Source organism: Myxine glutinosa, chromosome 7 (assembly GCF_964187855.1).
Source record: "Myxine glutinosa chromosome 7, kmMyxGlut1.1, whole genome shotgun sequence".
Taxonomy (NCBI): domain Eukaryota; kingdom Metazoa; phylum Chordata; class Myxini; order Myxiniformes; family Myxinidae; genus Myxine; species Myxine glutinosa.
The window spans coordinates 160,486,779-160,512,692 of NC_136267.1; the positions used below are offsets into that span (position 1 = coordinate 160,486,779).

General features: G+C 46.5%; 1 protein-coding gene across 1 annotated transcript in view; it reads left to right on the forward strand.

The window, feature by feature from the left end:
• The window catches only part of ARPC2 (actin related protein 2/3 complex subunit 2), a 104,149-nt gene extending 81,706 nt beyond the window's left edge, over nt 1-22,443 (forward strand). The window contains exon 10 of the mRNA XM_068123479.2: nt 22,065-22,443. Within this exon, the coding sequence (XP_067979580.1) occupies nt 22,065-22,089 (25 nt within the window). The 3' untranslated portion in view covers nt 22,090-22,443. The remainder of the gene's footprint in view (nt 1-22,064) is intronic.
• The last annotated feature ends 3,471 nt before the right edge of the window (nt 22,444-25,914 follow it).

The window sequence follows — 25,914 nt, forward strand, 5'->3', positions numbered from 1 at the left end:
CGGCATCATCTAAACTACCTGTTGCCCTGCTAACTTAGTGCTCCCCGTCTTCCCTTTAAACTAAGCACATACCACGTCATTATCATCCACTCTAATATACCTGCGTCCCCACTACAGGTATCAGTCACTACCTAATCTTAACGTTACCTATTGTCATCTTCTAGGTCCCTATCATTATATCCTAACCCTCCCGGGCTAGTTTTCACTGCCATAAACCCCATAAGACTAGTGCTCCTTTGCCCCCGCTGTGAGAGATGGCAGAGTTGCCATCCCACCACATCGGGTATCTCTCACTATAAATTTTGCTCGTCCAAATTCAACAAATCAAAAATTTGCCAATTCCTGCCAATTCTATTCACTTTTCTAAATTTCGGATCAAAAACACTATCAGTATCATCATCATCACTGTCAGCTATATCCTAGCCTCGGTGAGTCATGACATCATTAAAACTCGGCTTCGTAAAGCCGAGCAATGAATTCGGGTGGTTTGGTCGCCTGCAGGTTGAATCCGTCCGGCTTTCGGTTCAAGGGAGGTGGTTTGGTCGGGCCGAGATTCCACGCACCATCTCGGCGCGGTACCTTGCGGTCCCGGGCCCGATGGCTGAGGCTCGCCCAGTCGGAACCCCATCCCCGCCAGGGGGCACCGTGCCGCTTCCTCCCCTTCGCCCTTGAACCGGACCGGTCGCCTCGCCCGACAAGGCCCGGACTCGACCGTGCGGGGCGGGGCCAAGCCCGAATCGGCAACGACGCTTCGAAGAGAAGCGACGCAGCTTCGATCCGCGCCGGGCCTGGCATCCAACAAAGCACACCGCGCCACGAGTGCTCGCATCGGCTATCCGTCGCCCTAACCGCTAACCCGGTTACCGTCGATGCTTCACCTGCATGCTCACACGCATACGCTACCCCTTTCACCCTCACCGAGCTCGGTGCTCCAACGCCGTCCGTACATTCCACCAGCGCTCTCCCTGTTACACACCACACCTCTCGCGCACACTCACCGTTCGCACACTTCGGTCCACACCTCTCCTCCGTTACGTCCTCCGTAACACTCACCATGGGCGTGCACTCTTGCATCCACCCACTACCGCGCTCCGATGTGCTCCCTCGCACTCATGCTACTACCAACTCAGGTGTGCTTTCTCGCACACCCTCGCCGTTCACCCCATACGTGCATCCTCGCACCCGCTCCACCACCAACTCACTCCTCGTGTCACACTCCGTACACCCCGACGTGCATTCTCGCTCGCACTCGGTTTCACTCCCACACTTTATAACACGCTCACTCTTTGACGCACACTTTTTCCTCACGCGCGTGCCATTTTTACTCACATGGGACCCTTCACCAACGCCCGGGTGCCATATCGATCCCAATCGCGCGACAATTCTCTTCGCGCCAAACCCCCTCTTACAAAATCTCCCGGCACCACATGCAGCCCGTCTCACCTTCGGGGTTCTTCTTCCTCCCTGCACCAAACCCTGCAAATCTTTATAAGGATTAAGCACAGCATCGTGATGTGAGCACGGACTTTGTACATATTCCATCTTTTCCTCCCGCCGCGAGTGGTTTTCTAAGTCCCCGGTCTCTTCAATTTCAATGCCCACTACCACTTTTTCTTTACTCACCTCGACGACCGTTGGCTTTAATAAAATTCCCTCTACCTCATCGGTCGCCGGCTTTTCCAAACCCCGTGTCGCGATTTCTACCCCCGTCATTGTACCCGCGCTTTCCTCCGCCTCGCTCAACCAGCGCTTCTCGACCCGCGTTACCTCCTCGTGCACCCCTGGGCCCTGCTCGCTCAACCCGCGGTCTCTGTCCCTCTCCGCTTCCCTTACCTCGTATGCGGCTCTGTCCCTCGCCAGTCCCTCAGTTATTTCTTTAATTTGGTTTCCCAAGTCATTTTTGAATTGCTCCCTCATCTTGGCCATAAGGGCCTCCATTCCAGCCATAAATGATTGCATGTCTTCAACCGTTGGTACAGAGGGCACGGCTCTCGCCGCCATGTGCGAGGCGCCATTTTGTGCCTCTTCAACCACGTGCGCGAGAGCGCCATTTTGTGCATCTGACACCTCCTCAACCACCTCCTCCACATACATTTCCCCCAGGTCCTGGGTCGATTCTACCCCGTCTATCTCTCCCACCGACATCCCGTCGCCTTGACCAGCCATGGCGCGATTTCAAAATTCGGGTTTTGTAAAACAAAACAATTTTCAGTAGCTCGTAATTTTGAGCGCGTTAAGCGCGCTTCGGGTCCGACCCCGCTCCCGACACCAATTGTTACTGCCAATTGTACAATTGGTGTTCCAAAATTTGGGCTAAATAAATTTAGTCCCAGGTCCGAATCCGACACTCCTGACACCAATTGTTACGCCAATTGTACAATTGTATCCAAAATTTGGGCTAAATAAATTTAGTCCCAGGTCCGAATCCGACACTCCTGACACCAATTGTTACGGCCCGCGGATAAGATGTTGTGTTTGCCGAGCGGATGGCCCCGCGGTCGTACAGTTACCCCGACTAACCCGATTCCCGAACGTTGGCCGGATCGCGCCACAGATATTCAATAGGGAAAAGACTAAGGCGACACGGATGTGAAGAAGAAGCAGACAAAAGGGTTGGAAATACGAATATAATTTATTTGCTATTTACAGGCTCAAAGAAACCAAGGAGAAGGAAAGATAATAAAATAATATACAGAAGATTTTTAGAGACACAGTGCAATGCTAGCTTATACGAGCTTAATTAAATACCCAGGGACAAAACAAACAGAACAAACTCACGTACACAAGAAGGATGGAAAGGCAGGAGGTGGATGGCTGGAGGGAAAGGAAGGTCCTAGGGGTCCTGCAGCACGATCGGCGCGTTTAGCAGCCGCCGTTCCTTCGCGGCCCTGCTCAAAACCGCCGTCCAGGCCCCAAGCGGCTGTTGAGTGTTGTTGCTGCTGTGGCCGCCGCTGCTGCTGCTGCTGCTGTGGACGTCACGTGCTTTGCCAGGACTACAACAGGCTTTGTGCTTCCCTGGATGATGATCTCCTTAATGTTCTCTATGTTCTTTTGCTCACATGCCAGCCTCGAACTCTGCTCGGAAAAGCACCAGCTCCGGAACAACCATCGGCCCACTTGATCAGCCGTTGCTGTGTACAAAGCTTCCTTGGGTGATCTCAATGTACTCTCGCAGTTGGTTCTCCTGGATGATCTTTTTACACAACTCAGCAACTACTCCACTCTACAACGTCCTTGCGCGCGCGCTTTTATAGCGCCTCCGGCGATCAAGCCGCCGGCCTTCAGGACACGCCCATCGGTGTGCTCACCTCGGCCCTGATTGGTCGGCACGGCCCTCTAGCTCCGCCCTTGATGACGATGGGCGGGCACGCCTTTCTTCCCCGACCCGAGCACATGTTCAATGGTGGTTTTGGAGGGGATGTAACTGGCAATCGAGGCTTGGCAATGATGAAAGGCAATGAAAGTTTTGGGAGTGGGAATGGGGAATGAAAGGAATCTACTCTAATTTTAATGCAGTGCAATGGAGTGTCATCTTAATGGAAGACGAGGCCTTACCCTAATACACATAATAAGATATAACTATCAACCAGGGGGAAATCTATGATTGGCTGACGTGTATGCTTTATGGAATTAACTACGGGAACGCCCTTTGACCTTTATACAACACTGGAGGCAGGAGGGTCCAGACTTAAGCAATAATTCACAACAATTTACTACAATACAACACAATAAAAAAAATACAATCCTCATATCCGCAACAATATATATATACACATATATACACACACACACACACCAATGAATAAATCTCTGTTGACAGAGTGGCCGGGCTGAGGCCTCCGGGTCGCCGCTTTGGTCTCGGACTTCGGTCCACAGGAGATCGGGACATTGCTCGTCACGCTGTTATGTCGTTGATCAACTTAATAGACGAGTTTGGTCCTCATTGGTTAGATTTTTTGCAGTATGCCGTCCTGATGAGGGTCAATAAGCCAGAAATCTGGATTGGCGGGTCTGCTTGATGTTTAGCCAATGGGGACCAATGAATAAATCTCTGTCTGTTGACAGAGTGGCCGGGCTGAGGCCTCCGGGTCGGAGGTGACGCTTTGGTCTAGGACTTCGGTCCACAGGAGATCGGGACATTGCTTGTCACGCTGTTATGTCGTTGATCAACTTAATAGACGAGTTTGGTCCTCATTGGTTAGATTTTTTGCAGTATGCCGTCCTGATGAGTGTCAATAAGCCAGAAATCTGGATTGGCGGGTCTGCTTGATGTTTAGCCAATGGGGACCAATGAATAAATCTCTGTCTGTTGACAGAGTGGCCGGGCTGAGGCCTCCGGGTCGGAGGTGACGCTTTGGTCTAGGACTTCGGTCCACAGGAGATCGGGACATTGCTCGTCATGCTGTTATGTCGTTGATCAACTTAAGAGACAAGTTTGGTCCTCATTGGTTAGATTTTTTGCAGTATGCCGTCCTGATGAGGGTCAATAAGCCCGAAATCTGGATTGGCGGGTCTGCTTGATGTTTAACCAATGGGGACCAATGAATAAATCTCTGTCTGTTGACAGAGTGGCCGGGCTGAGGCCTCCGGGTCGGAGGTGACGCTTTGGTCTAGGACTTCGGTCCACAGGAGATCGGGACAGCGCTCGTCACGCTGTTATGTCGTTGATTATTATCCCCACCGATCGCACCGCACCCCCTGGTCTTGGTTTGCACTGGCGGGAACGATGGTCTGTGTGGCAGACAGGCTGTTGGTTCCTTGCGGGTTATGCGGTATTTACCGTGTGAGACATAATCCGTGGCTGGTGCTCACCATTAAAGCTAGGAGGTGCCTTGATCAACATATATATATATTCACATATATATATATATATATATATATATTGTTGCGGATATGAGAACTGTATATTTTTTTTATTGTGTGAATTGTTATTATTGTTTATTCTGTGCCCCCCTGCCTCCGGAGCTGTGTAAAGGTGAAAGGGCATCCCATAATTAGTCCACAAGCATACACGTCAGCCAAATAATAGAATACCCCTGTTTGATAGTTATCTCTTATTCTGTGTTTTAGGGTAAGGCTGTGTCTCCCATTAATTGAAGTACTCCATTGCACCAGTGAAAGAGAATAGATCCCCTTTCATTCCCATCCCCAAAATCTCCATTTCCTTTCACATCCCCTTTCGTCATTGCCAAGCCTCGATTGCCAATTACCTCCCCTCCAAAACCACCATTGAACATGTGCTCGAGTCGGGGAAGAAAGGCGTGCCCGCCCGTCGTCATCAAGGGCGGAGCGAGAGGGTCGCGTGACCAACCAGGGCCGAGGTGAGCACACCGATGGGCGTGTCCTGAAGGCCGGCGGCTTGATCGCTGGAGGCGCTATAAAAGGCGCGCACGCAAGAAGCAAGTGAGTTGGTCGAGAGTTGGTCGTGGGTTGGTCGGGAGTTGGTCGTCAGTGGAGGGTCAGTGGTTGCGTTGGTTGCGGTAAGAAGTCGGTGGTGAGAAGTGGTGGCGTCGAGTGGTCAGTGGTTGCGTTGGTTGCGTTGAGTTGTCGGTGGTGAGGAGACACCAGGGCCAAGAGAGAGAAGGTTCAAGGTCAATTACCAGCAGTTGCGCCAGAGACGGCAGACGAGCCCTGAGGTGAGCCAGAGAAGCAGCTTTGGCTCCACAAGCAGCGTTGACTCCACCAGGCAGCTTGAACCCGTTACCCCGCGGGGACCAGATAGCGGTGGCATCGGTGGCCGTCGAGGTCCAGCCGACGTCCCGTGCGGGATCAAGCCCGAACCATCTGCCCCAGCTGAACCTTCCCATTCCTCCTTCCAGCATTCATTCCTTTCCTCCACCCTTCTTGTGTACGTGAGTTTGTTTTGTTTGTTCTGTCCCTGGGTTAATTAAGTCTGTATAAGCTAATAATTGCACTGTGTCTCTGATTCTTCTGTATATTATTTTATTATCTTTCCTTCTCCTTGGTTACTTTGAGCATGTAAATAGTAGGAATAAATCTAGTAGTATTTCCAACCTTTTTGTCTTCTTCTTCTTCTTCTTCACATCCGTGTCGCCTTTGTCTTTTCCCTATTGAATAGCTGCGGTGCGATCCGGCCAACGTTTGGGTGGAATCGGGTTCTAATCGGGGAATAACTGTTCGGTCGCGGAGCCTTCGCTCGGCAAAGTAACATCTAAACCGCGATCAGTAACAATATATATATATATATATATATATATATATATATATATATATATATATATATATATATATATATATATATATATATATATATATATATATATATATATATATATATATATATATATATATATATATATATATATATATATATATATATATATATATATATATATATATATATATATATATATATATATATATATATATACACACACACACACACACACACACACACACACACACACACACACACACACACACACACACACACACACACATATACACACACGCACACACATATACACACACACACACACATATATACACATATATATACACATATATACACATACATACAGTATACATATGTTCCTATATCACTTGATACTTCAATGAGGAACTTGTAAATTATCAATGAAATGTCGCATACAACACGGTGTGGTGTGGTGTCTTTTTCCCCCTTTTAGTTGTTGTTATGTTGTGCATTTGTGTGCCATTACAGCCATTGTCGTGCAAATATAAGACAGTGTTATCTGCCATGTAAACACTGTACCTGTGGTCATACAAGCAGCCAGTTTGCAAGGCAGTTGGAATTGGGTGTGGATGGGTGTTTGAGTGTGATCTCATGTTGCTTCTGATAACGCATCTCCATGAGGCTTTGAGGTGAAAACTTTGCTGGTTCCCCCCCTCTCCCTCCTTCCTCTCCAACAGTTAGGACAGGGATTTGGACAGGTTGCCACTGTACCACTCTTCCTTGAAAGATCCCTCGAGTTCCCTGAATGATCCCTTGGGATGCTTGCATCCACCATCTACTGCTAGCAGACGGGTCCATAATTACAAGTGTGAAAATAGCAGGGTCAACTGAATAGTTCTGTCACCCCCACTTGTATAAAAAACAAGACCGATAGTCGAACAATGGCATAGCCGGGCTTGTTTGATACTTTAGTTGAAGAGGATCGTATGACTTGGGTGGGGATACCAGTTAGCAAATAATGTTCATGTTAAAGTTTGTTTTTTTTTCAATAAATTCCACATACCTGTACCACTTTCAGTCGAGCGTCAGGCACTGACAGCAGGTTCATGAAGGACTTGGACAAAAAAACGTACCCAGTCTGAATGTTGGTTAGTACAAAAAGTTAGTTAGTACAAAGTTAGTACAAAAACGTACCCAGTCCAGTCAATGGCGAAACTGCAAATGGGGAATCCGAGAATGCCACAGATGGAAACCCTTATGTCACTTGGGGGAAATGCCAGGGGCATGGAAAAGGCCCCCTTTATATGGTATGCATCATGTGGCAAAGGATAGCAAAGAAGGGACATTCCATAGCTTGTAGAAAATGCCAAACAGGTTCATATGCTATTGAAACATTCATATAAGGGGGCGCCCTACATATATCGGTTATAATACATTTACTTTTTCATGCAGGTGTATGAATCATTAAAGGCATTAAAAGAGAGGCTGAGTATGGTAGAGGATGATGTGGTTGAGCTTGAAAGTGGTTGGATGTCAATGAAAGATAGTCTGTTGGGAGCCGTTGGTGAGGTATGTGGATGGACAAAAGGACCACCGAGGCACTCGGAAACATGGTGGTGGGATGATGAAGTTGGAAAGAAGATTGACGAGAAGAGGAAGAAGTTCAAGGAGTGGCAGAAGGCGAAGGATATGGGGGCAGAAAAGGCAGAGCATGAAAGTTATAAGGCAGCCAAGAAGGCTGCAAAGAAAGAGGTAGCAAAGGCACAGGAGGCATGTAGGAACATTTTCGGAGAATGCTTGGATTTGGAAGAGGGTCAGAGAGCGGTATTCAGGATTGCAAAGCAGATAGCGAAAGAGAAGAGAAGAGAAGAGAAGTGTGATGTGATGGGGGTGAGTTGCTTGAAGGATGAAGTGGGACAAATCGTTGTGGACCCAGATGGAATTAAAGGAAGATGTAAGAGATATATGGAAATACTGTTGAATGCAGAGAATGAATGGGATGGCAACATAGAGAGTAACCCAGTTTTAGGACCGGCAGAGAAGATAACCGAGAAGGAAATTGAGGAAGCGATAAAAGCAATGAAGAGTAGAAAAGCGGGAGGGCCGACGGGAGTTGTGGGAGATATGTTGAAGGCAGTGGGAAATTGAGGTGTGAAGAGAATGACAGAGATCTGTAATCTGGTGGTGAAAGAAGGCCACATTCCAGTGGATTGGGACTGAGTACCCTCGTCCCTCTATACAAGGGGAAAGGTGACCCTATGGACTGTGGCTCGTATCGAGCGATAAAGTTATTGCAGCATGGAATGAAGGTATTGGAAAGGGTGTGGAGAGGAGGATAAGGAAGAAAGTGAAGATCGACGAAATGCAGTTTGGATTTATGCCAGGAAGAGGAACGACAGACACGCTTTTTATTGTGAGGCAGTTGCAGGAGAAGTACATGGAGAAGAGGAAGAAGTTGTTTCTTGGGTTTGTTGATCTGGAGAAAGCATTCGATAGGGTTCCACGTGAAGTAGTGACATGGGCATTGAGGAAGTTAGGAGTGGAGGAATGGTTGATCAGAGTAGTGATGACAATGTACAAAAGAGCGCGCACAGCTGTAAGGACGAAGGACGGGAACAGTGGTGAGTTTGAGGTGAAGGTGGGAGTGCATCAGGGGTCGGTACTAAGTCCACTACTATTTGTAGCTGTGATGGAGGTGCTGGCTCGGAACGTAAAGGAGGGTTTACCGTGGGAGTTGTTGTATGCAGATGATCTGGTGTTGATTGCAGAAAGTATGGATGGACTGAAGGAGAAGATGAACAAGTGGAAGGAATGTATGGAGACAAAAGGTCTGAACGTGAATATCGGAAAAACGAAGGTGATGGCAAGTGGTAAAGCATGTGGTGAGGTGGAAAGAACTGGGAAGTGGCCCTGTGCTGTGTGCAGGAAAGGTGTCGGAGTGAACTCCATTCAATGTACAATGTGCGCTGAGTGGGTTCATCAAAAATGTAGTGGTTTGAGAGGGTCATTAACCAGTGTGGCAGATACATTCATGTGTGGGGTGTGCACAGAGGGGGCTGCAGATGGAGGAAATGTTGGGTTGAATCTTGGAGACGGCGTGAAGCTGGAGGGTGTGAAAACATTTTGTTGCCTGGGAGACATGCTGGGTGGAGGGGGTGGATCGGACTCGGCGGCGGTTGCTGGAGTGGGATGTGCATGGAGGGAGTTTCGGGGGCTGGGTGGCGTGCTGACGAGGGGGGGAGTGTCGTTGAGGCTGGGGGGAGGGTTGTATGCTGCATGTGTGGGAAGTGTTGTGGTTTGTGGGAGCGAGACATGGGTAGTGAACATAGAGCAGCAGCGAGGGCTGGAAGGGGTGGAGGTGCAGGTGGTTCGGTGGATGTGCGGAGTGTCGTTGGGAGAGAGGAAGACAGGTGATGAATTGCGAAAGATGATGGGAATGGAGCCTGTGATGGATGCTGTGAAGAGAAACAGGTTGAGATGGTTTGGTCGTGTGTTGAGGAAGGATGAAAGTGACTGGTTGAGAAGAGTGATGGAAATGAATGTAGAAGGAAGTAGAGGACGGGGAAGACCGAGAAAGACTTGGCTTAAGATGGTCGAAGAAGAAATGCGGGCAAGGGGCTTAACAAGGGGAAATGCAGAAAATAGGGCAAAATTGAGAAGATTGTCATGGGGACCGCAAGGCTAACCCCCGCTCTTGCAGGGAAAATGGCCTTAAAATGCCTGTTGGTTGTTGTTGGTATGCAGGTGTATGAATCAAATTGGTGGGCCAGAAACTCCAGCAGGCCAGAAAACGTAGCCATTTTTTTCGCTCCACATAGCTCTTTGACTTCATATGCCTCTGGTGTACATTTGAAGACTGAACAATGCATCTTCTGTCATTAAACAAAGATACCGTTTTGAGGAAACAAGGGTACATTTTCATTGCAACTCATGCAGAGGAAATGAGGCAATGTATTGTTGCGGTTTTGAGTTTTGTATAATAAAGGTTAAATTTCCCCCTCAAAGTTAGTCGCACAACAACACGTAGCCTCGCGATAGTTCAGTTATTTCATAGTATGTGTGAGAATAGTCCTTTTCCTGTGTTAGTTTTGCTTTGAGTAGAATAATGAGAGTAGGTTACTCTCATACTTCCATTGCCTTATCCCGCCTCCATTGCCTTATGCCTCTTACGCCTCTTTGTACTGCCTTTGGCTTTTTGGCGTGAATTAACACGAGGCAGGCCTAGCGGGTCGGGTCGGGACCGAATGAGGGTGGCGAATAAGCTGACTGTAAGCGCGAGCCGCCAATCAGGGCTCAGAGGGTGTGGCTGCAGCACTGCGTCACAGGGCGTGGTGGAACGTTTGAGAAGGCTCAGGGCATGGCAAATATAACCCGTCGCGCAAAGCCCCCACGAGGACTGACGAGAAGAAAGGAGGAGTCGAAGGAGCGCGGTCAGCAGTAGAGTTTGAGAGATACGAGATCGGAGAAAGACGCGCATGAACCAAGATACGCGCTCATATTAAAGTGACGTTTGGTTGAGCTTGAAGCTGAGCCGCTATAGTGCAGTGGGTTACGCGAGTGATAGCGCGCTGGTTGCTAAACGCACTGTGGAACCGCCCAGCCGCGCCGAGAGACGCGTACATTCCTTCCCGCCTTCCTGCCTCATCATCTGCCTTTTGTTCGGGAGTTGCGCTATGAGGATCCTTCCACCGCCTGCTTGCCATCATCGCGGGACGTGCTGTGACCGAGGAGAGCCGGATGGGGCCATTTCTGGACGACCAAGTCGGCGTGTTTGGCCTGAACATCATCCTGCTTGCAATTTCCCTGTGTGAGTGCGAACGGGCCCGTGTCTGGGAATTATCATAATAAGACTGCTTATGTTCTGCTCTGTGTCTGCTTTCTACCAAATTGTACATACGTGTAAATAATAATTAAACCTGTGTTCTTCCTTTGATTCTACCGCTTTTGTGATTTCCATCATTGACTGAGCGTGGTACGAGTAAAACCGCTCTAATCGGGGTCCAATATTAACGGTGACTGCACGGACCACGTGGTACGCAATTCGCTCGGTGTACTCAAATTACACGTGGCTCGTGCGAGGCTTGGTTCCCCGCTTCCGTGGCGGCGCAGGTATTTAGGTACGAGCGAGACTTGGTCCCGAAACCCTACCTCGCATTTGCCCGGAAGGGGCGTTTCAAGTCTCTCTGTTACGCCAGGTCCAGAAAGAACAGGGGGCTTAATCCCCCCTTAGTAAGGGTAAGAAGGGCGGTGGAAAACCGTAATAGTATGTTTTGTCCGGAGCAATTGCGGCAGAAGGCTAATATACACTGCCCAAATAAGTTACGTTCTCATAATCCAGAGGAAAGGAAATAGTGATCTTTAATTTTTTTTGAACCTTTTGTTTTCGCCCGGCTTTTCAAACTATTTCACAAATGAAAATCGACTTGGAAGTGAAATGCTTCATGCGTACTTAATTAATTAGTTGGGAGGCCGGGAAAATTCCCGAGATTTTTTTTCTTTTCTTCTTCTTTTACAAGTTATTATGTGCACGTACATTTTAAACAAGTTATGTCCACATACACTTTTAAATGTACACGTCATGATTAATATTCAAACTTTTTAATTAAAAGAAACTCCTGTTGTTGACGTTTTGTATGTGCAGTATACTGTCCAGATGTCCATGGGTGTTTAGTTACCAAGCAGCTAGCTAGTGCTTGCCAAGCCGTCCATTCCCTTTAAACGGTTTTGAATGGAGTGCTTGCTCGAGTGCTCGAGTTATCCCTCCTGATCCCGCTCACTGCTTCTTTTCCTCCTCCCCCCTCACCTTCCTCCTGATCTCCCACATCCCCTTCCTCTCCTCTCCTGCTCTTCTACTCTCTCCACCTCCCTCAATATTCCCATCAGCGAAGCAATCCTGCGTTGCCCAGCAACTCCGTGTAACTTTCCTAGTATCATATATAATTCAAGAAGTTTGTTTGTTTGATTTCTGATGCATTTATAAACTGCTGGACAGAATGACATAATAATGGGGGTGGGGGGGGGTGCATGGGGAATGTGTTAGCAGGTAAAGTAAATTCAGTCCCAGGGGTTCAGAGTGGGGGATGGACTCCAATTAGTCCATATAAATCTGTATTATAGAGCACCACCCGGTGGAAGCTGGTATTACAAGTCATAAATCATAAAGTGGAGGAATTAACCCATCCTTAAGGACAGGTTCTTTGTTAGTACCTTACAATTGCCTCTCTACATCATTAGATAATACAGTAAACCCTTAAATATCGTGGGCGTTACGTTCTTGAAAAGTGCCGCAATATCCAAAACCCGCAAAAGTTTAAACCAAGGGCAAGTTTTCCCCAGTATTTTGGGGAAAAGGGGGTAAGGTTCCTGGGCTTGAAGAAAATGTAGAGGAATGTAAGTGACAGCCAAAAATAAACATATCAGATTGAAAGGCACATGTAAAATATATATGAATTGACTTTACGACAAAATCTCGTGCTGTGATAAAGCAGGTTAAAGGTGGTCCCTCCCTTCTGTTATGTGTCTAAAGCCGCCACCATTTGGCACCCTTGAACCCTATGAAATCCTTCAAATTGTTTCCCTTTGTAATCTGTCGATGGGTTTCCTTTCTAAATTGTTTTGCAGTTCCCTCCGCAAACCAGCTCCCCATCGTCCTTCCAGGAAGCTCATCCTCCCCCACACGAGGGCATCACTTTTCTCTCACTTTTCGCGCTACATTCACTTTAGTCCATCACTTAACGTTTACGCTTGCTCGCGGTTATTAATAGTGCGCAAGAAACTCTTTGGGGAGCACTTGCGGCAACACTTGCATGGATATTTGCCTCGCTTACGGATATCCCGCAGAGTAGATTTGTTTATTACGAGTACACCCGTTCCCTACGGAAGCGACAGGAAGGGTCACTCTTTTCTAGGGTATATAAAGTCACGTGAAAAAGTAAGTACACCCCATGTAAAGTTTTGACTTTTTCAACATATTTCAACATACAGCTATTTGATCTTCATTTCAACAATATTGACAGATAAAGGTAATATAATATAACAAATATCATGAAACATTTACATTTTCTAGTCCATTGCATAATTTAAATAAACATAAATGCAAATTTCGCATGTGGAAAAAGTAAGTACACCCTTGGCTCTAATAGGTGGTATTGCCCCCTTTGGCAGAAACAATCTCAAGTAGGCGTTTCTTATAACTATCTACCAGTCTCTGACATCGACTGGGAAAAATTTTTGCCCACTCCTCCATGCAGAATTCTTTCAGCTGTGCGATGTTTGAGGGGTTTCTTGCATGCACAGCTCGTTTCAAATCCCTCCACAACATCTCGATGGGATTTAGATCCGGGCTTTGACTTGGCCATTCCAGAACCCTCCATTTCTTTCTTTTTCAGCCATTCCTTGGTGGATTTACTGGTATGTTTAGGGTCATTGTCATGTTGCAAGGTCCACCTTGGGTTGAGCTTCAACTTTTCGACAGATGGCCTCACATTATCCTCAAGCACCCTCTGGTACAATGAAGAATTCATAGTGGATTCTATGATGGTGAGCTGCCCAGGCCCTGATGCAACAAAGCTGCCCCAAACCATAATATTTCCACAACCATGCTTTACAGTTGGTATCAGGTTCTTGTGGTCAAATGCTGTCTTTGGTTTTCGCCAAACATGTCTTCTGGTACTGTGGCCAAATAGCTCTACCTTTGACTCATCTGTCCAGAGCACATTGTTCCAGAAGTGCTGGTCTTTGCCTAGGTGTTCATTGGCAAACTTTAGTCTTGCCCTGATGTTCTTTCTGGACAGCAAAGGTTTCCTCCTGGCACACCTCCCATGTAGATCAAATTTGTGCAGCCTCTTTCTAATGGTGGACTCGTGCACTTTGACATCAACAGTGGCAAGAGCTACCTGTAGGTCCCGTGATGACATTCTGGGGTTCTTGGAGACTTCTTTCAGCATCTTGCGGTCTGCTCTCGGGCTGAACTTGCTGGGGCGGCCTGGCCTGAACAAGTTGGCAGTTGTTTGGAATCTTCTCCACTTGTAGATGATCTTCCGGACAGTCGAATGATTGATTTCAAATTGTTTGGAGATCTTTTTTAATCCCTTCCCAGACTCGTAGGCATCTATAATCTTATTTCTGAAGGCCTCAGAGAGCTCTTTTGATCTAGGCATGGTGACGCCGCACACTTCAACAACAAAGAGCAAACCAAACTAAATGTCTGAGGTTTAAATAAGACAGGTTCCTCCAAGATCCTCTCTAACGATGTTCTAATCATTTGCGCCTGAGCTGGTGCACCTGATTCTAATTTTAGGTATTTGAAGTAGTGATAAATGTAGGGGTGTACTTGCTTTTTCCACATGCGAAATTTGCATTTATGTGTATTTAAATTATACAATGGACTGCAAAATGTAAATGTTTCATGATATTTGTTATATTACATCACCTTTATATGTCAATATTGTTGAAATGAAGATCAAATAGCTGTATGTTGAAATATGTTGAAAAAGTCAAAACTTTACATGGGGTGTACTTACTTTTTCACGTGACTGTAGATTACAGTATATCTAGGATCGGGTTTCAAGAACATAGGGGATGTGTTTATTTACCAAGTTTATTGTGGAGTGCTCGCTAAGTGGCTTAAGCATTCGAGGAAGCACTTCATTCAAAACCGTTGATAAGGAACAGTAGACTTGGCAAGCACTAGCTAGCAGCTTACTAACTGCACACACCCCGGGTTTCCTCCCTTTCAATTTCGTGTTAAACAGCATTAGTGACTCTTTCAAAAGGTAATCACACGTATTTGTGGTTTATAATATTTTTACTTCTGGTAGAGGTGCTACCACAAAATCGCACAATAAGCTGTTTATGCATGTCGGCATTTGTTCAAGGAGGAAAATCCCCTTGGGGAGACGGGATATTATTATATTAATCTTGTTTTGCAGTAACATTAATATTATGCTATTATATTTAGTCTTGTTATTGCGTTTGTTATGAAAAGTGACGTTGGAAAAACGCCACGATAAAGCTATCTTAACACTGATATACGCCTCAACACACGTCCCCATTGTTGGGCAAAAACCCCTTGGGGGAAGGGGGCAAATGAATTCGCTACAACCTTCATTGTGTGACCCGTTGCTCCGTTGCTCCCACGAAAAGGCCATGATAAGCTATTTATATACGTTGACTCGCCGGAAAAACCCCTTGGGGAGGTGGGATATTAATGGTATTAATATTGTTTTGTAATCACATTAATATTACGCTATTATCGTTAGTTTTGTTATTCAAAGCGGCCTTGGAAAAACGCCACGTTAAAGGTAACTTAATATGGCTATACACCTCAACACGCAACCCATTGACGGCAATGGTGGGGAAAACCCACTCGGGGGAGAACCCCCCTTGGAGAGGAGGGCAAATGAATGCAATACAACCTTCATTATGTAACCCTTGGTCATCCTGTCAAGTTTGGTTGAGATTGGATAAGTAACGACTGAATGTATTGCAGTCAAAAATTCAGACAGACACCAAATTGTGTATTTTAGTACGATTCAGGATGCAAGAGAAGCTATGAAACGCTTTTGGCGTGAGATAACCACCCACGTGTACACAAACAATGACTCACAGCTCTGCTATTAAAAAAAACAAAAAAAGAACGTTAATGATTGAAGACTAAGTCCCATGATAACTGAATAGGTAAATAGAGAAGTTGCCTGGAAATGGTCGAAACCATCATCAACATATCAGATTATTCAGATTAAACATATCCGAAACCATGACAGTTAAACCTGTCCTATTAAAGGATTTACTGTATCTTGCTTTGAAAACCTGGTGTTGGCTTAACGGTTCAGATGGCTGGCTTAATTAAGATATTGGGTGTTGAATTTGAGCCCCCTTTCATGCAGTCCTTGGTGTATGAAAAGAAAACTTGGTGTATGAAGAAAAAAATTTTTGCACCCTTGCACTTTTTTCAAATAATGCACCATTTCTACCTGAAAATAGTTTAAATTCAAAAATATTTTGGTATCCACATATGTATTTCTTTGGTTTGCAGTGGAACAAAACAAAATAAGCTGAAAAAATTATGAAATCTTGGCTTATTCCACACAGAAATCCTAAAATGGCCCAGACAGTTATTGGCACCTTTCAGAAGTTGTTAGAAATAATGAGATTTCAAGCAGGTGAATCTCCTTTACCTTGAAATTGAACTCACCTGTGGTGAGTTGCAGGTGCCTGCAATATAAAAATCGCTCATTCAACCAGTTTGAATAAAGAAAAGGAGTCATTCTGCTGTTTTGTGTCGCTGTGTGTACCACAATGAGCATAGAGAAAAGAAAGAAAACCAGAGAATTGTCTGAGGAGGTCAGACACAAGATTGCAGCCAAGCATGGACAATCTCAAGGCTACAAGTCCATCTCAAGAGACTTTGATGTTCCTGTGTCTACCATACGCAATGTTATCAGGAATTTTAAGACCCATGGCACTGCAGCCAACCTCCCTGGGCGTGGCTGCAAGAGAAAACTTGATCGAGGATTGCACCGACGGATTGTTCGAATGGTGGAGAAAGCACCTCGATCAACTGGCAAACAGCTTCAAGCTGACCTTCGGACACAAGATACGACAGTTTCAACTCGCATTATCCGTCACCACCTCAATGAAAGGAGGTTCTATGCACCTCACTGCTGAGAGAGAGAGACAGAAGAAAGCCTGACTGGAGTTTCCCAAAACGCACCTGTCCAAGTCAAAATCCTTCTGAGATAATGTCCTGTGGACAGATTAGACCGAATTAGAGTTCATTGGTAAAGCACATCATCTCTATGTTTACAGAAAACAAAATTAAGCCTTCAAAGAAAAGAACACCTTCCCGACAGTCAAACATGGAGAAGGTTCAGTGATGAACACCTTCCCTACAGTCAAACATGGAGAAGGTTCAGTGATGTTTTGGGGTTGCTGTGCTGCCTCTGGCAGTGGGTCCCTTGAATTTGTGCTTAGCATCGTGAAATAAGGAGATTACCAAGGCATTTTGGAGCACAATGTTCAACCCATTGTCAGAAAGCTGGGTCTCCATCGAAGGTCATGGGTCTTGCAGCAGGACAATGACCCCAAACACCCCCCACCCCCCCCCCATCTTCCCCATCACCCATCCCTTTCAAATCTCCCCCCTTGCCCCCTCCCTCCTAAACTACCCCCTCACCCCTCCCCGCCAAGACGCCCCCTCGCCCCTCCCCTCCTAGACTCCTCCCTCACCCCTCCCCTCCAAATCTCCCCCATATCCCATCCCTTTCAAATCCCTCCCCTTGTCCCTTCCCTCCCAAACTCCCCCCTCGCTCCTCCCCTTCAAATCTCCCCACCCTCATTGCTTCTCAATTTCCCCCCTCTCACTCCCCCTCCTCAAAGCGTCCTCCCCACTTCTTCCCCCTTCCAACTCTCACCTCCATCTCCCCCAACCTTCTGCCTCGCTCTTCCCCCTCCTCAAATAACACCTCATTGTGCCTCACCCAATCACCATCAAACCTTTTGTCCGCCCCATCCTTCCCTTTCTCCGAGCTATTCTGAAATCTCTGACACACCTTAAACAGCTCTCCCTACCTCTTCCACATCTTACCCTACCCCTCCTCCCCCCTGTTCTGTATCTGATGCTCCCCCTTCCTCTTCATTAACGGTATGGACCTCAAACATCCGGGGCCTTCGTTCAAACTTAACTGATCTCTCCATACAGGTTGCTTCTGTCAAACCAGACGTGATCTGCTTAACAGAAACTTTCCTCCTTTATGATGTCTCTGATTCCTTAGTATCTCTCCCGGGCTACTCCCTCCTCCGGTATGATAGACCTGAGCCTCGTCCTGGAGGTGGGGTTGCTATCTTTATCAAAAACTCTCTTCCTCACTCACCCTGCACTGCACTCTCTCCACCTCACCCCCAGGAATACCTCTGGCTACGGCTTCCCCTTCGCTCCCACCTCTTGTTCATATGTGTGTTGTACCGTCCACCAAACAGTGATGACTCCATCTACATCTCGCTGTCTGATAATATGGACCAACTTCTATCTACTCATCCCAACTCTCTCTTCCTCATATGTGGTGATTTCAACTGTCATCACGCCAGTTGGCTGGGTGTGGGTACCTCTCTCACCAGCCATGGCTCCTCAGCAAAGGACTTCTGCGACTCACTGGGACTGACACAATCTGTCAATTTCCCGACCCGGATCTCAGTCAACGGAACATCTTCTCTCCTGGACTTGGTTATGACTAACTTCCCTGAAAATGTCTGCTGCTCTTCTTCTGCTCCAATCGGATCATCTGATCATGTCCTTGTTAAAGCGGACATCTCTCTGACCATCCTCAGGGAGCCTGCTCAGCGTCGACGAGTCTGGCATTTCACTCAGGCCAACTGGCACGGTCTTCAAGCAGCCATCAATCATCTGGACTGGTCTCCCATCTCTACCACCTCTGACATCAACTCATCCTGGGAATTCTTCCAAAGTAAATTGCTCTCTCTCATGCACAGATTTATCCCATCTCGTCTTCAGTTGTCATACCCTTCCTCCCGTCCATGGTACACGGAATCTTGTGGTGAGGCTGTTGCCCAGAAACAACTTGCCTTCGTCTCCTGGAAAGCAAATCCAACGGAAGGAAATCTCATTTCCTTTCACAAAGCCTGAAACAAGTGTGTGTCCACCCTCAGGAGAGCCAGGAAACAATATCTCTCCGTTCTCAAGACCGAACTCTCTTATCTGTCTCCCTCTTCCAAATCCTGGTGGCATCTGGTCAAATCCGTTTCTGGTGTTTGTTCCCCCTCCATCCCCTCCCTTACCTCAAACGGCTACACAGCTGACTCCGCACATGAAAAAGCTGAATGCCTCAACTCTGTGCTTGCCTCTAAATCTTGTGTCCCAAACCCATCCCTCTCTGTACCCACCATACCCAGTCGTACCCTGCTGCTCTTGGACTCCGTGTCCTTTCCTCCTGACAAGGTGGAAAAGTTTCTGTCAACCCTCGACTCTGATTCTGCAACTGGACCCGACGGCATCAGCCCACGGGTCCTAAAATCCTGCCTGCCGCTCTATCTCACCCTCTCCCTGTTCTCTTCACCCTCTCTTTTGCTCAAGGTCAACTGCCATCTGCTTGGAAATCAGTCAACATCACCGCTTTGCACAAAAAAGGTGCAAAAACAGATCCTAGCAACTACAGACCAATCAGCCTTCTCCCAATTATCAGCAAAGTCATGGAATCCATCATTGCTTCGGATATGAAATCTTTCCTCTTCTCCAATGGCTTGATCTCTGATCATCAATTTGGTTTCAGACCAGGTCACTCTACTCTGGACATGCTGCTTCTGCTGTCTCAACAATGGATGGAGGTCCTCAATGCCAAACAGGAAATTAGAGCTGTCTCCCTCGACATATCACGTGCCTTCGACACGGTCTGGCACCCCGCTCTGCTCACCAAACGCTCCTCCTTTGGTATCCATGGAAATCTCCACACTTGGCTGGTGGACTTCCTCTCTAGTCGTCGTCAACGTGTGGCCCTGAATGGGTTTCTCTCATCTCCTCTTCCTGTTCAGGCTGGAGTTCCCTAAGGCAGTGTTCTGGGCCCCGTGCTTTTTCTGGTCTTCATCAATGATCTCTCTGACTCTCTTGAAAATCCTCTCTATCTCTTTGCTGATGACTCCACTCTCTGCCGCTCCATTCCTCTTCCCTCAGATCGGCAGTCTGCAGCCTCCTCACTCTCTGAAGACTTGGACAAAATCACAGACTGGTCAAACAAGTGGAACATGTCTTTCAATCCTGACAAATCTCACACTCTTACTATGTCTCTCCGAAAAGATCGACTGGACAACCCTCCCATCTACTTTCTCAACAATCCTCTCCAAGAAGTTCTGTCGCTCAAGCTTTTGGGTCTCACTATCTGCCATGATCTTTCTTGGGAAAACCACATTTCCAAGCTGGCCTCCAAAGCCAGTCGCCGACTGGGCATCCTCCGTCGTGCGAAGTCCTTCCTCGGCACACCTGAGCTCCTCACCACATACAAGGCTTTCATCCGCAGCTCAATGGAATACTGTTCTCCCCTATGGGCCGGTGCTCCTGCCTCACACCTAGCTCAGCTTCACGCTGTTGAAACCAAAGCTTTCAGAATTATTGGAATCTCCCGCGATGATGCTATCTGAGGGCCTTTCACTCACTCACCGCAGGCAGGTAGGTGGTCTTTCTGTCTTCTACCGACTCCTCTCCGGCCTTGCACCCCCAGCTCTCTCTGTGCTCTGTCCCCCAAATATTCCTACAGGTCGCACAAGATCTGCCAGCAACCCTCTGATGGTTAAACTGCCAAAATCTCGGCTCTCTGCTCACCTTCACTCTTTCATTCCTCTTTTCTCCCGCCTCTGGAACAAACTCCCTCACTCCCTTCAATCCCACTCCTCCCACCAGGTCTTTAAAACAGCTGTTCACCACCATCTCTTATCTTCCCCCATCCAAAACCTTGATCTTTTCTACCCCCGCTAATTCACCCCAGATCCACCTTGTTTGAAATTCCAACTTCTTTCCTGGAAGTCCTGGCAGTGTCCATATGTTTTATACCTCTCCCACCGCCCCTTCCCATGCCCCCCCACCCCCCAAAGCCCTCGCCCTCTCTCAGATCTCTCGATGTCTCCATGTCTCTCGGTCCCTGCTCTCAAATGTTGTGTTTGTGTCCTTCCCCCTCTCCCCATCTTGTCCTACCGCTCCCCATGTTATATGTTTTATGTGTCGGTTTGTCTTTCTGTGTGATTAATGTTCGCTCTTTCACGAGCCTCGACCTTGTATACAAAAAAAAACAAAAAAAAAAACAACACACTTCAAATAGCACCCAGGAATGGTCCAAGACCAAACGCTGGACTGTTCTGAAGTGGCCAGCAGAGTCCAGATCTCAATCTCATTTGAACACCTGTGGGGAGATCCTTAAACCAGCAGTTGGGAGAAGGCACCCTTCAAATCTGTGAGAACTGGAACAGTTTGCACAAGAAGAATGGGCCAAACTGCCAGTAGAGAGGTGGAGGAAGCTCATCCATGGCTATAGGAAGCGCTTGACTGCAATTATTTTGTCCAAAGGCCGTGCTACCAAATATTAAGTCTACGGTGTCAATAATTTTGTCAATGCCATTTGTTTTTATTTTCTGATTTAAAAGGATATATTAAGTTCTGAATCAAAATCAAGGTTTCTGTAATATTAACAATGAAATAAAAAATTGTGGAGACCAAATACTTTTGTCAATTTCAACTTGTTTTTTTATAGAAAATTGTGAGTTATTTGACAAGAGTGCAAGGGTGCCAATATTTTTGGCCACGACTGTACTATTAAATTACACCAGGTGAGTTGAGTCAGCCTGTCATCTTTCCGAGGTGGGCAAATGAGGTCCAGTTTATTGGTAACGGGGGAACTGCATCAGCAGCACAACCGCAATCCCAGAAATTATGCAACCAGCAGTCACAGGCTGCATACGAAATGATAATCTTACTTTGAAGCAATGTCATATGTTCCAGTGAAAATAAATTTATTTGTAACGTGAACGGAATTGCACGTACATCTGTTCTCTTTTGTGAGTACTTGGATTTCCATGTTGTTTAATGTCACATTCGTTCAATGAATGCTTCAAAGCACAACTGTAATATTATCAATGATATAGACGGTCATGCAAATTGTACACGTGGTCAGTTCTCACAACTGGAAAGGAACGTCCCAAGACTGTTGGTGGGATAGTATATCCACAAACAAAACAGTTGCTGTCTAAGGTACACCTTGGCAAAAACTAATGGCTTTGCAATAAGTTGGGTTGACTCGTATTCACTGAAATGATTTGTCGGTGTCATGAAGTTTATCTGAACAATTTCTGATGCCGTTTGCTTCTTTAGGATGGTCTTTTTTTTCACTTGAACGTTGTTTTCCTGCAGGGGAAAGACGTTTGCTTCACGCTAATACGTTTTTCTGACCGTCATCGTGCTGAATGCTGCAGACTCGAAGAGCGAGCTTCGAGAGCAAACCACCGTATTTAGAAGTTTTTGTTTTTAATTATTTTTTATTCTACAAATGCAGTTTCCTATTAACAGCATTGCTTAACATGCTCTTTCTGCAGGAGGATTGCGGTCATGATTGGCTCTTGGATAAGTAATTGTCAACAATTGCATCTAATTTGCGCAAAACCTCACGTCTCGGAAAATGCCCTTCCATGATTTGTGTTGCCCGTCCTTGTTTATTACTTGAGTTCACAAAATGTTGTAACTAATAAACTTTAATTTGATTATGCAATAAATCAGTTTTCTGTATTTTAAATGTCCTGTGATGAGACTTATTTTCGTCGTGAATCTGCAACTGAAAGCTTTGGTCCTCTTCGACCTCAACTTGCACTTTGATATAATTATTTGTTATCTTCAAGTAGGCAAAACCCATGACAAGCTACCAAATAAACAGCGACAAGCTACCAGATAAACTGTGACAAGCTACCAGATATCCCGTGACAAGCTACCAGATATCCCGTGACAAGCTACCAGATAAATTGTGACAAGCTACCAGATAGCCCGTGACAAGCTACCAGATAAACAGCGACAAGCTACCAGGTAAACCATGATAAGCTACCAGATAGCCCATGACAAGCTACCAGCTAAGTGACAAGCTACCAGATTGCCGTGACAAGCTACCAGATAAACCGCGACAAGCTACCAGTTAAACCGTGGCAAGCTACCAGATAAACAGCGACAAGCTACCAGATAAACTGTGACAAGCTACCAGAATAAACAGCGACAAGCTACCACGTAAACCGTGACAAGCTACCAGTTAAACAGTGACAAGCTACCAGATAAACTGTGACAAGCTACCAGATAACCCATGACAAGCTACCAGGTAAACCGTGACAAGCTACCAGATAAATAGCGACAAGCTACCAGATAAACTGTGACAAGCTACCAGATAAACCGACAAGCTACCAGGTAAACCGTGACACGCTACCAGTTAAACAGTGACAAGCTACCAGGTAAACCGTGATAAGCTACCAGATAAACTGTGACAAGCTACCAGATAAACTGTGACAAGCTACCAGGTAAACCGTGACAAGCTACCTTGTAAACAGTGACAAGCTACCAGGTAAACCGTGACAAGCTACCAGATAACCCGTGACAAGCTACCAGATCAACAGCGACAAGCTACCAGATAAACCGTGACAAGCTACCAGATAAACAGACAAGCTACCAGATAAACCGTGACAAGCTACCAGTTAAACAGTGACAAGCTACCAGGTAAACCGTGACAAGCTACCAGATAAACAGTGACAAGCTACCAGTTAAACAATGATAAGCTACCAGGTAAACTGTGACAAGCTGCCAGGTAAACCGTGACAAGCTACCAGCTAGCCCATGACAAGCTACCAGGTAAACTGTGACAAGCTACCAGATAGCCCATGACAAGCTACCAGGTAAACTGTTAGCAAGCTACCAGATAGCCCATGAGAAGCTACCAGATAAACCGTGACAAGCTACCAGATAGCCCATGACAAGCTACCAGGTAAACTGTGACAAGCTACCAGATAGCCCATGACAAGCTACCAGTTAAACCGTGACAAGCTACCAGGTAAACCGTGACAAGCTACCAGTTAAACCGTGACAAGCTACCAGTTAAACCGTGACAAGCTACCAGGTAAACTGTGACAAGCTACCAGATAGCCCATGACAAGCTACCAGATAAACCGTGACAAGCTACCAGGTAAACCGTGACAAGCTACCAGATAGCCCATGACAAGCTACCAGGTAAACTGTGACAAGCTACCAGATAGCCCATGACAAGCTACCAGATAAACAGTGACAAGCTACCAGTTAAACCGTGACAAGCTACCAGGTCGTGCGTGACTCGCTACCAGATAGCTGTTGGGTAGCTTTGCTGGCACAGTCACAACTCAATGACTACTTGATCCGTTTTTATTCGGTTGTAAGAAATGAAGGTATAAATCGTTTTAAGGTTGATTAAACCTTTATCCCTTGTAAAAGTAGTTACTCCTGCAACACGACATTTTGTGCTGTGAAACTTCATCTGTTTGCTAAATGTTTTGTTGTGACATTTTCCTTGGGTGGGAGCGAGGAATTTTGATTGCAAACAAACCGGAAAATCAATGTTCGGCCTTGAGCCTCGTCAGTCATGCATTTTCTAAAGATTAGCCCTCACCTTTTTCCCTTTTTTATTTAAAGTTCCAGTTTAAAGATTCTGTTTTGAGTTTGTAACAAATTGTTTCGTGTCATTTGAGCTCGGAACGCTCCTGTGTTTTCTCAATTCCTCATCTCGATTGCTTTCCACTGAAATATTGTTCGAAATGAAGAATTTGAGAATGGGTTTGCAAGGAAATAGGAATCTTGTCACCAGGAGCCAAATCTGTTATTGTCACCAAAGATTGAAAGCACGAAGAAGAGGGTCTACAAGGTGTCCCGGCTCGTGCAGACATTGCGATGGCAGAACAATTGTCCCGAGTGGTATCATTACTCCTGGGGTGTTGTCATTGTCTGCATGCACTACTTAAGGTGGGTGTGAAACTCTAGGTGTGTCGCTTTCCCACCTCGCATTATCATTGGGCAAACGCGGTATCCCGACGGCTGTGCGGAATTGCACCATGTGTCTGCATGTCTCTGAACGACATCTGTCTGCTCTTTACGTGGTTCCACTTGTTGATGAAGGACATGCCTTGCTCAGATTTTTTGAATAACCAAATAAATTAGAGACGAAGCAGATGAATTCCAAGATCACTGCTCACCTCCACGCATTTGTTCCTCTTTTTCCCACCTGTGGAACCAACTTCTACATTCTCTTCAATCTCATTCTTCCCTCCAGGTCTTCAAGACACCTGTTCACCACCGTCTTGTATCCCCCATCCAAACCCATGATATTTTCTTAGCCCGTTTAACACCGCAACCACAGCCCTCAACATTCCAAATTTCCAGTTTTTCCTTCCTGAGAGCTTCCTTCTGTATCCATCCTGTCCACCCCATGCGTCCTCCTCTACCCCTCCCCAAATTCTTCCCCACACCAAATGTTGTCTGTCTCCCTCTATTTTGTCCCTCATCCCTGTTGTTGGTGTTTTCTTTATTTCTCTCTCTCTCTCTCTCTCTCTCTCTCTCTCTCTCTCTCTCTCTCTCTCTCTCTCTCTCTCTATATCTATATCTATATCTACATCTCCATCTCCATATCCTCCATCATCTCCATCTCCATCTCCATCTCCATCTCCTCCATCTCCATCTCCCTGTATATCTGTCTCTGTCTCTCTCTCTCTCTGTCTCTGTCTCTGTCTCTGTCTCTGTCTCTCTCTCATCTCTCTCTCATATGTCTCTCTCTCATCTCTCCCTCTCTCTCTGTCTCTCTCTGTCTCTCTCTGTCTCTCTCTCTCTCTCTCTCTCTCTCTCTCTCTCTCTGTCTCTGTCTCGTCTGTCTCTGTCTCTGTCTTTGTCTCTCTCTCTCTCTCTCTCTCTCTCTCTCTCTCTCTCTCTCTCTCTCTCTCTCTCTCTCTCTCTCTGTCTCTCTGTCTCTCTGTCTCTGTCTCTCTCTCTCTCTCTCTCTCTCTCTCTCTGTCTCTGTCTCTGTCTCTGTCTCTCTCTCTGTCTCTCTCTCTCTGTCTCTCTCTCTGTCTCTCTCTCTCTCTCTCTCTCTCTCTCTCTCTCTCTCTCTCTCTCTCCCCCTCTCTCTCTCTCTCTGCCCCTCTCTCTCTCTCTCTGTCTCTCTGTCTCTTTGTCTCTCTCATCTCTCTCTAACTCTGTCTCTCTGTCTCTTTGC